This window comes from Acartia tonsa, chromosome 15 (genome assembly GCF_053477335.1).
Source record: "Acartia tonsa isolate MP-2025a chromosome 15, ASM5347733v1, whole genome shotgun sequence".
NCBI lineage: Eukaryota > Metazoa > Arthropoda > Copepoda > Calanoida > Acartiidae > Acartia > Acartia tonsa.
Genome location: NC_137274.1, coordinates 20,590,040 through 20,602,539, shown reverse-complemented (window position 1 = coordinate 20,602,539; position 12,500 = coordinate 20,590,040). Strand labels below are relative to the sequence as shown.

Sequence of the window (12,500 nt, the reverse complement as noted above, 5' to 3'; positions counted from 1 at the left end):
TATCTGTCCATCTATCTGTCTATCTTTCTGTAGCGATAAGGTTTTCCTTTACATCTAAGCTTCCTTATATTGGTCCTTTGATGGTTTTAGGCTATTTTATTATTATAAATAAGTATAGGTATGATTTTAGGTCATTTTACTACCCCTAGCAGTAAATATAGAGTCGCTTTTAAAAAGAAATTTTAACAAATATAAATCTATCTATCTATCTATCAATTAAACAATCTATCAATCCATAAACACACACACACATACACACACACACATACATACACACACACTCACATACACACACCCGATAATGACCGATTGATGATTGATCGTTATATATATTTAGAACAGGGGTGTTTCTTAAAACAGGGATAAATCGATGTACATCCCCAATGATGACAAAATTACCCCTGCTGTAGATGGAAATTAGTGGTTGAAAAGTTTAAATATTTAACATAATGAACTAACAAATAAAAATTCATTAAATCCCCAAAGCCAACGAATAAGAAAACATTATTATAAAACAATAGGGACTAGTGTAATGAACAGCCCATTGTACCCTCTCTCTTTGTTCTCAAAAAAGCTTAACATTAATTCTTGAGCAAGTATTAGGCTATTTAGCATTAACAAAAATTTAGATAGGTTAGGTAAATGTTATTGATTTTCCCGCAGGGTTAGAGCCCCCACACAGGGGCTAGAAATAGGATTTTTAAAAAAAGCTACTGTGAAAATATGACGAAACCCGCTACTTCGTTTTCTTTCCATGATCTAAATTTTAACCCAATAAAAAGGATCTTGTTTTAAAAAGTTTATATTTAGCCCTTAATAATTGGAAAGAGAGAGAGAAAGAAAGAGAGAGAGAGAGAGTGAGAGAGAGAAAGAAAGAAAGAGAGAGAGAGAGTGAGAGAGAGAGAAAGAAAGAGAGAGGGAGAGAGAGAGAGAGAGAGAGAGAGAGAAAGAAAGAGATCCTTGGGATTTATAGATTTATCGTCCATTGTCTTATCCCTTTAGATCCCTGAGTTCCTCGTTAAAAAGTCATCAAGACCGCGGGTATGATTGATTAACAATTATTTCTGAATCCGTTTCATTTCCGCCGGATTAGAACCGGAATCTCAGGTATACTATCCGCGGATAATGACCGCGGATAGCTGTCTATAATACGATGCTATAAAAAGTAATCAAGACCGCGGGTTTGATTGATTGTTAGCAAGGACGAAAATTTCCGAACTTTGGGGACCAGTATAAAACTTTGGGTACCAGTATAAAACTTTGGGTACCAGTATAAAACTTTGGGTACTAGTATAAAATAACAAATATTAAACTACTTAAAGGGTAGCTTCGCAAATTTTTTCAGAACTCTAAAGGGATTAGACAATGGCCGATAAACTAAGGCACATCCCCAATGATGATATACAAAACTATCCTTACTGTAGATTTCTATTGAAACGGTTGGACTCTCAACTTAATAAACCAACCAATCAATTTTCAATAAAAGTCCCCAAAGTTGTTGATCCGACAAATAAGAAAACGCGGTTATAAAACTTTGGGGACTAGTGTAATAAACAGCCCAATGTCCCCTCCCTCTTTCTGTAAAATATTAGTTTTTCTTAATATTTCCCCCTTCCTAACGATTTTACTACGATTTTCGTATTATAGACAGCTTTCCGCGTATATTATGCGGATAGTATAACAGAGAACCGGTTCTAATCCAGCGGATTGTATCCGGATTCGGATATTTGTTTTTCTAGATGTTACTCCCTTCCTAACGATTTTACTAAATAAACTTTAACCCTTTCAGTCCGATAGATGAATTCTAAAAAAAGAATGATAGAAAGGGAAAGAGAGAGAGAAAGAGAAATAAGGAAAGAAAGAAAGAGAGAGAGAAAGAGAAATAAGGAAAGAAAGAAAGAGAGAGAGAAAGAGAAAGAAAGAGAAAGAGAAAGAGAGGGGGGGAGAGAAAGAAATAAAGAGAGATAGTAATAACGGAAGAAAGAGAGAGAAAGGACATAGAGGGAGAGAGAAAGAGAGAAAGAAAGAGAAAGAGAGAAAGAGAAAGAAATAGAAAGAGAGAAAGAAAGAGAAAGAGAGAAAGAAAGAGAAAGAGAGAAAGAAAGAGAAAGAGAGAAAGAAAGAGAAAGAAAGAGGGAGAGAGAGAGAGAGAGATAAATGAATCCTAAAAAAATATTTTATAATACTTCATTGAGATGTTTATTACACTAGTCCCCAAAGTTTTGTAATAACGTTTTCTTATTAGTTGGCTTTACACTTTTGGGGGGACTTTAATGAATTTTGATTGGTTGGTTTATTAAATTGAGTGTTCAAAAGTTAGAGAAGGGGTAATTTTGTGTATAATATTAATCATTGGGGATATACATCAATTTATCTGCCATTGTCTTATCCCTTTAGATCACTGAGTCATTACACTGTACAAAAACTTAGATAGATAGATAGATAGATAAATAGATAGATTGATAGATAGATAGATAGATAGATAGATAGATAGATAGATAGATAGATAGATAGACAGAGAGACATGGATAGATAGATAAATAGATAAATAGATAGATAGATAAATAGATAGATAGATAGATAGATAGATAGATAGATAGACAGATAGACAGAATTACAAACAGATAGATAGGCAGACAAATAGATAGACAGATATATAGACAGATAGATAGACAGACAAATAGATAGACAGATAGATAGACATATAAAACTTTGGGTACCATCGTCCCCAGAGGGTTAAAAACATCAAGGGTTTGTCATGCGATAATTTGACGTTTAGTGCGACAGCTCCTTGTCAATCAAAATTCTGGGGCCCGGGTCCAGCGCCATAGCTGTCATTCATATCACAGCACAGGTGCAGTGTTTAAAAGCCCGGTTCTATGGTATATTGTGTCTAATGGGTTGGAGAAACGGGGCTTTGTGTCGGACGACGGACGGTGTGATTTGTGTGAAGGGGGGAAGGGAGGTGTTTTTAAAAAACACCAGAAAATAGGGATCTAAAGGGATTAGACAGTGGGTCATAGCTGCAGTGTGTAGATTACAATTTTTACTTTTTGAACTGTTTTAAAATTATATTTTTTATTAACGGAAAGATTTAAGATTTTGAACTCCCAAATACCTGTTTATATAATGTTAAGGGACCTCTCTAAATATAAAACAAGTTTCAGCCATCTATCTTTTATATGAGCTGTGACAATCACGTTTCCCTCCAATACATTGAAAAATGTAACAATAGCTGAAAACCTGCCTTAAAGCTGTCCGACTGACTTGGATGTTTTATACTTTATTATGCTCCATATTGATGGGAATGTTGACAAGAAATTTCAGCGTTCTATCTTTTATAGGACCAGAGAAAATCACGTTTCCCAGACTTTTTCTCTGACAGACAGACAGACATTTCAGATTGTAGAGTAGCTTTGCTACTAAAAACTGGGTTCTAATAAGAATTTAACAAAGAAAAAAAAAGATATGACAATTTGTTACATTTAAACAAAGATAATCCAATAAAAATGTATCATATAAGTTTTATTATTATTATAGATGGGTTGTAGAACCGGGCTTTGTGTCGGACAGGCGGTGTGATTTGTGTGAAGGAGGGGGGGGAGGAGGTGTTTTTATAAAACACCAGTAAACGGATCTGAAGGGATAGTACATCCCCAGTGGTGATGCATAAAATTAACCAATCTATAGATTGTAATTATTGGTTGAAACCTTTGAGCACTCAACTTAATTATTGGTTGAAACCTTTGAGCACTCAACTTAATGAAACAACCAATCAAAATTTACTAAGACCCCAAAGTTGTTAAGACATTGAATAAGTCTTTGGGGACTAGTGTAATAGGCATTGTCCCCTCTCTTGGGATAAAATACTTAGGATAAAACAGTGTATTTTTTTATAGGGGGAAGGCAAATAAATCATATAAAATACAATTACAACTAGATCTTAGATCACCACTTTGGCTATTTTACAATTCTTAAAAGTTTTGTAGGACCACCCTTGTGTAGGACCTGTCATAACAAAAACAAAGACAGAGCCGTGACAACTAGTGACAGCTTGATAATAGACATAACAAATCATGTAGATACAGGGTGTTTTTTTAATAGGATAAAAGTATTGCTTAATTAAACCCACTTGCCAATGACAGAAATTAATAAATATCTTAATTTCCTTATTAGGTTGGGGCAATTTGTATAAGGAAAAAATATTTAGCGATTTTCAACAAATTATGCCTTAAAAACTGGTTTTTCCAAAGTACCTATTTTTGGAAGATTTTGGATCATGACCAATTTAGAGAGTTTGTGCAATAAAAAGTTTTCAGTAAGTTGGGACATTTTACCATGTAGCTCCTAAACTGTACGTAGCACATGAATATTTCTTAAATACCCAAAAACTAGAGTTTATAACGATTCTAACGATATTCGCCAAGTTTTTTTTTCTTATATAAATTGCCCCAACCCAATAAAGAAATTAAGATATTTATTAATTTCTGTCAATGGCAAGTGGGTTCAATTAAGCAATACTTTTATCCTATTAAAAAAACACCCTGTAGATAGATAGATAGGTAGATAGACAGGGATGATAGACAGATATATATGGATAGATTGATAGATAGATAGGTAGATAGAAAGATAGATATATAGATAGATATATAGATAGACACTTAGATAGATAGATTGAAAGATGGATTAATAGATGGATATAGTTTTTTATATAGATAAATAGATAGATAGATTGATAGATGAATAGATAAATAGGTGGATAGATAGATTGATGGATAGATAGATATATAGAAATTTTTACTTTTATAAATATGAAATACATTTTAAAAATAAATAACGTAATATATCAGTATTAAAGAAAATTTATTATTTTCAAAAGCAAAGCAAATTTTTTATATGTTTGTCTGTCTGTTGGTTTATCTATCTGTCTGTCTGACTATCTGTCTGTCTTATTTATCTGTCTATCTATCTGTCTATCTATCTGTCTATCTATCTGTCCATCTATCTGTCCATCTATCTGTCTATCTATCTGTCTATCTATCAGTCTATCTATCTGTCTATGTATCTGTCTATCAATCTGTCTATCTATCTGTCTATCTATCTGTCTATCTGTCTGTCTATCTATCTGTCTATCTATCTGTCTATCTATCTGTCTATCTGTCTATCTTTCTGTCTATTTATCTGTCTATCTATCTGTCTATCTATCTGTCTATCTATCTGTCTATCTATCTGTCTATCTATCTGTCTATCTGTCTATCTATCTGTCTATTTATCTGTCTATCTATATGTCTTTCTGTCTGTCTTTCTGTCTGACAAAATTTTTTTTGTATGCTCCGCTGTTATGAGCATAATATTTTCTAGTTGTTAGGTAATAAATTAAAATATATTGCAGCTCCGAGAATTTAATGGATATAGAATCGTTGAGAAAAAAAATTAGCAGGGATCTAAAGGGATAAGATAATGGCCGATAAATTGATGTACAATTACATTCCCAATGATGATACACAAAAATACTTATTCTGTAGATTACATGGGGATGGGGGGGGGGAGGTAAGTTCTGACTTTTGCGTTAACATACAGAGAAAGCGATAGATTATTTCACAAAAAAAGTTTCCTTTTGAGATGTAGTTTTTCTATTAAAAGAAAAATAATATGGCCTCCAGGTTCAGGTGCTGCAGGCCTCCAGGTTGTCTCTGGACAGGTAAAAATAAAAATTTTTTTTTGAAGAGTTGAATTATAAAACAAAATATGTATCTTTTTGAATGTTATTTAAATATATGAAGATAAAAGATGCATATTTTGTTTTATAAGTGAACTCTAACTCTTCAAAAAAAAATTTTTTTGTTTCATCTTTACCTGTCCAGAGACAACCTGGAGGCCTGCAGCACCTGAACCTGAAGTCCAAATCAATTTTTTTTTATAAAAATAGAAAAACTACCTATCTCTCACATTACTGGAATAGAGAAATAAATAGAAAAATATGGCAATATTTCATTCTAAAATGAGAATTTATTTCTTTTTCTCCCTACCTCTCTCTCTCTCCCTCTCTCTCTCTCTCTTTCTCTCTATCTTTCGCTCTCTCTCTCTTTCTTTTCTTTCTTTCTTTTTCTCTCTCTATCTCTCTCTATCTCTCTCCCTCTCTCTCGCTCCTTTTCTATTTCTCTCTCTCACTCTCTCTCTCTTTAAAATTTTAGCCCTATTAATTTTTTTTCTAAAAACCACTAATGGCGAAAAATTTGAAATAGTTCTTATTCATTTAAGATAATATATATCATATTTTATTTGTTTTATTTTTTTGGAGGGAGGGGGCATTGGGTTAATTTTTGCTTTTTTTGCTTAGGGGGTGGGGGGATTATTACTCATTTACCCCCATCCCCCTTAAAGCTTTATTACTTGAGTCATACAGACGGACGTACGCATGGACAAATTCTATTTATATAACACAAAATTAGTGGTTGAAACGTTAAGACACTTAATTTGATTAATTAACCAAACAAAATTCTAAAACCCCCAAAGTTGTTAAGAAAACGTTATTATAAAACTGGTACAATAAACAGCCCATTGCCCCCTCTCGTAAGTCTAGTTCTAAAGCAGCTACGCTCTAGCTACTAAAATTGGACGTACGGACGGACCCTAATTGTAGAAAAGCCTAGCTACTCTAAAACTGAAGCTTAAAATCATTAAACCAACCACACAGGGTAATAAAAAAAATATTAATGTTTCAACACACAGAGAAGAAGGGAAGGGGACAATGGGCTGTCAATTAGACACTAGTCCCCAAAGTTTTATAATAACGTTTTCTTAATACGTTAGCTTAACAACTTTTGGGACTTTTATAGAATTTTGATTTGTTTGTTTATTAACGTGAGTGTCCAAACATTTGAACTACTTAATGTAATTTATAGAAGGGTTAATTTTGTTTTGTGTATCATCATTGGGGGTGGGGGGGGGGGGTGCATCAAATTATTGGCCATTGTCTTATCCCTTTAGATCCCTGAACGACGGAGGGGATATTAATTACACTAGTCTCAAAAAATTTATGATAACGTTTTATATTAGTTGGCTTAACAACTTTGGGGACTTTTATAGAATTTTGATTAAGGTGAGTGTCCAAACATTTGAACTACTTAATGTAATTTATAGAAGGGTTAATTTTGTTTTGTGTTTCATCATTGGGGGTGCATCAAATTATTGGCCATTGTCTTATCCCTTTTGATCCCTGAATGTTTAAATTGTTGGTGGGGGGGGGGGGGGGGGGGGCGGGTGTTGTTATGATTAACATATTCATTTAATTTTGGGATAATTGATACCTTAGAAAATTTGGCATAATGTTATAAGCGAAGCATCTCTAAAATTTAGTCTTAAAATGTAAGTATTGCCATTTACTCAGAGATCTAAAGGGATAAGACAATTAGACGATAAATTGATATACATTCTCAATGATGATACACAAAATTACCCCTTGTGTAGATTTAGAATTAATTGTTGAAACGTTTGAACATACAAAATTTAGTAAATGTCCCCAAAGTTGTTAAGCCAACGAATAAGAAAACGTTGTTGTAAAACTTTGGGGACAAATTGTCCCCTCTCTCTGGATTTATTTGTTTATTCATGCCCAATTATGATATATACAATATTACCCCTTCTGTAGATTTGAATTATAGATTTGAACTAACTAATCAAAATTCAATAAAAGCACCCAAAGTCTTTGATTATACGAACACGATAACGTTATCTTAAAACTTTGGGAACCGGTGTAATTAACACCCCACTGTCCCCTCCCTCCCTAAGTCTATTTTTTTCAAGCCGGGAAGTTTCAAAAATGTGATTCTTAAAAAATATTTTTCCGTTTAATATCCGTTTGATTAGAACCAGTTCTCAGCCATACTGAAAAATCATTGAATCTAGTTTTCTAGGATGTACAATCATAATAATATTTTTTTAAAAATTTTTGATAGCCCCGAGAAGCAGAATGCACGGGCTAATTAGGGGCGTAGCCACTATTATATAAAAACAAAATTCGAATGCTTTAAAAAAATGTCCCCAAAGTATATTTTTTACGGATCCGACTTAAGTTTGCTGTTAGTTAGCCCAGGAATCTAAAGGGATAAGACAATGGACGATAAATTGATGTTCATCCCCAATCAAACAAAATTAACCCCGCTGCACAAAAATACAAAAAATACCCACAATTTTTGCGCTAACTAAAAGAATAACGTGGTTTAAAAAAAAACTTTGGGTACAAGTTTGTAGTTTATAGTCCAATGCTTACTGATAGTTATAAAACTTTGGGTACCAAATGTAATTTACAGTCCAGTGTATACAAATAGTTATAAAGCTTTGGGTACCAGTGTAATTTACAGTCCAATGTCCCCTCCCTGCCTCCGTGGCAGTTAGCCCGAGTTGAAAAATGGCGCTCTGACGTTTTGTTAGAAATGGTGATTTATCATTCACTCTCCACGGAGAGGGAAACCGATTAATAAAAATCAGCGTTGCGGAGCCTTTGACTTTTGAAGGTTTTAAAAGTTCAATTTTTGATAAAAATAAACTTGAAAAATTTAAAATGGGCGTTTGCACACGACACAACAGAGTAACCAAATTAAAATCAATAAAAAATCTCTTTTTTAGCTAACCCAAAGCCGTAGCCGTTTTTTAACGAAAATTACGGCTCCAGCTCCGGCAAAATATGGCGGCTCCACGGCTCCCATCTCCACAACACTGTAAAAAATAATAGTGTTTGAAGCCATAATGAAAAAATTGAAACAAATTTTGGAAAAACCGGTTTTAAGGCTTAATTTGTTGAAAATTGTAATATATTTTTTTCTGATATAAGACGTTTTTTTGTTTGTTAAAGATTAATTCATACTACAGAAAAAATCATTTACAATAAAAACAATTTTAAACCCATAAAAAGGATTTTATTTTAAAAAGTTTATATTTAGCCCTTAATAATTTAGAGGAAGAATAGTTATTTCTCGCATCGTATTATAAACAGCTTTCCGCAGAGATAAAATGACAATAATAAGATTATAACCAGTTTTTTTAGCCCCGAAATACCGTGTTTATATCTATATTCGTAGAAAACTGGATATAATACAATGCTAGACATAGTTTTTTCGTATGGATTAGAACCGGTTCTAATCCACCGTTAACGAATGAAAAAAGACTTTGGAAACTTTTATATAAAACCGATCCGTTTCCCCTCTCCGGCAGTAGAATATAATAAATGGATCTATCTAACACAGTAATATCTTTAACGAAATGAAAAAAAAGGAGCGAAATAGGGTGTTTTTAATCTAGGGATCTAAAGGGATAAGACAATGGCCGATAAATTGATGTACATCCCCAATGATTAGTGGTTGAAACATTTGAACACTCAACTAAATGAACCAACCTATAAAAATTCAATATAGTATCCAAAGTTGTTAAGTCAACGAATAAGAATATGTTATTATAAAACTTTGGGGACTAGTATAATAAACAGCCCATTGTCACCTCTCTCTGTCTGATAGTAATTAGTAACTATTTATGGTGTACGTCCGACATAGCAACAGTAGTTTGGATGTAGGGCCAAGATTCGAACCTTAGACAGACAGATAGACAAACAGATAGACAGACAGATAGACAGACAGATATAGACAGACAGATAGACAAACAGATAGACAGACAAATAGACAGACAGATTGACAGACAGATAGAAAGACAGATAGACAAACAGATAGACAGACAGACATGTAGACATACAGATAGACAGACAGATAGATAGGCAGACATACAAACAGACAGATAGATAGACAGAAATATAGACAGATAGACAGAAAGATAGACAGACAGATAGACAGACAGATAGACAGACAGATAGACAGAAAGATAGACAGACAGATAGACAGACAGATAGACAGACAGATACAGACAGATAGACAGACAGATAGACAGACAGATAGACAGACAGATAGACAGACAGATAGACAGACAGATAGACAGACAGATAGACAGACAGATAGACAGACAGATAGACAGACAGATAGACAGACAGATAGACAGACAGATAGACAGACAGATAGACAGACAGATAGACAGACAGATAGACAGACAGATAGACAGACTAACAGACAAACAAACAAACAGACAATGAGTGTTAGTTTTTGTAAAATTTTGGTGGATTTAATTTTATTTTGTAAACTTTTTGTAAACTATACTTTGCTCGTTAATAAATCAAGCAACATTATGATTTATTAAGACAGATATCCGCTGGATTAGAGAGATAACCGGCGGATTAGAACCGGTTTTCAGTAATACTATCCGCGGAAAGCTGTCTATGATACGTTAATAAATCAAGCTACATTATGATTTATTAGTTTTTTCTCTCTCCCTCTTTCTCTCTCTTTCTTTTTAAAAGCGAAGCTTTTCTATAATTAGGGTCGGTGCGTGCGTCCGTCCGTCTGAGATGGATAACTTTTTTCATTAATTTAGGCATGTTAGAATTGTCCTATCGATTTCAAATTTTGCATGGTGATTCCTGTAGTAGTTAGGTACTATTTAGAAAGCGTAGCAACTCTATAATTGTTACCAGAATGTCCGTACGTTCATTTTAAACATGTTGATTTTTTTTACATTTTTAACAACTAATTTTTATGTGATCTAATTATTGTTCTGATTTTTGTTATACTGATTCCTAGGACAACAAAGTACAATATCATAAGCAAAGCAACTCTATAATCAAGTCCTGAAAATGTAAGTATGTCCATAAATATTATCCTCTATTAAGAAGTTCTTTCTTTCTCTCTTTCTTTTCTGCTCTCTCTCTTTCTCTCTCTCTCTCTCTCTCTTTTTTTTTCTTCAGTTCAACGCTCATTTATAGCTAACCCAACCTAAAAGAATAGTAAAAGACGGACAGACGGACATTACCAAGTAGTTTTAAGGGGGCGGGTGTTTGGCACCCACCAAAGATTTGAGGGAAAGTCCCAAAAAAGAAAAAAGATAATTAATGGTATAATGTATACGGATAGTTAGTTATCCGCCGGATTAGAACCGGTTCTCTGTAATACTATCCGTTTAATATCCGCGAAAAGCTGTCTATAATACTAAATGGTTTGAAAAAAGATAAATTATGGTATGATAATATTTTACAATTTTATTGATTTTGTTTTTTTATAATAAATCATTCCTCATGGCTGTAGGAACAGTACCTATAAAACATTTATTTGTCTATCTATCTATCTATCTATCTATCTATCTATCTATCTATCTATCTATCTATCTATCTATCTATCTATCTATCTATCTATCTATCTATCTATCTATCTATCTATCTATCTATCTATCTATCTATCTATCTATCTATCTATCTATCTATCTATCTATCTATCTATCTATCTATCTATCTATCTATCTATCTATCTATCTATCTATCTATCTATCTATCTATCTATCTATCTATCTATCTATCTATCTATCTATCTATCTATCTATCTATCTATCTATCTATCTATCTATCTATCTATCTATCTATCTATCTATCTATCTATCTATCTATCTATCTATCTATCTATCTATCTATCTATCTATCTATCTATCTATCTATCTATCTATCTATCTATCTATCTATCTATCTATCTATCTATCTATCTATCTATCTATCTATCTATCTATCTATCTATCTATCTATCTATCTATCTATCTATCTATCTATCTATCTATCTATCTATCTATCTATCTATCTATCTATCTATCTATCTATCTATCTATCTATCTATCTATCTATCTATCTATCTATCTATCTATCTATCTATCTATCTATCTATCTATCTATCTATCTATCTATCTATCTATCTATCTATCTATCTATCTATCTATCTATCTATCTATCTATCTATCTATCTATCTATCTATCTATCTATCTATCTATCTATCTATCTATCTATCTATCTATCTATCTATCTATCTATCTATCTATCTATCTATCTATCTATCTATCTATCTATCTATCTATCTATCTATCTATCTATCTATCTATCTATCTATCTATCTATCTATCTATCTATCTATCTATCTATCTATCTATCTATCTATCTATCTATCCATCTAATTACCTGATTCGACAATGGAGTTAAATAATCTGGAGTAATGTATCTGTCGCTTAAATTCATCGCGGTGGCGCCACCTCCACCTAATTATTAGCGACAAAATAATCATCATATCTAGTGGTTGAAACGTTAGAACACTCAACTTATCTAAAGGGATAAGACAATGGCCGATAAATTGATGTACATCCCCAATGATTATACACAAAATTACCCCTTCTATAGATTAGAATTAGTAGTTGAAACGTTTGAACACTCAACTTAACTAATCAAAATTTATGTCTTCAAAGTGTTTAAGCCAACGAATAAGAAAATGTTATTATAAAACTTTGGGGACTAGTGTAATAAAGAGCCAAATGTCCCCTCCACCTTTATTAGCGACAAAATAATCATTAAATTTAGTGGTTGAAACGTTTG

General features: G+C 32.8%; 1 protein-coding gene across 2 annotated transcripts in view; it reads right to left on the bottom strand.

Annotated features, from left to right (window-relative positions):
* Nucleotides 1-12,500, bottom strand: part of LOC145307078 (uncharacterized) — a 26,042-nt gene that overhangs the window by 10,340 nt on the left and 3,202 nt on the right. For both annotated transcript variants that reach the window (XM_080149416.1, XM_080149415.1), the window contains exon 2: nt 12,093-12,169. In XM_080149416.1, the coding sequence (XP_080005542.1) occupies nt 12,093-12,169 (77 nt within the window). The remainder of the gene's footprint in view (nt 1-12,092; nt 12,170-12,500) is intronic.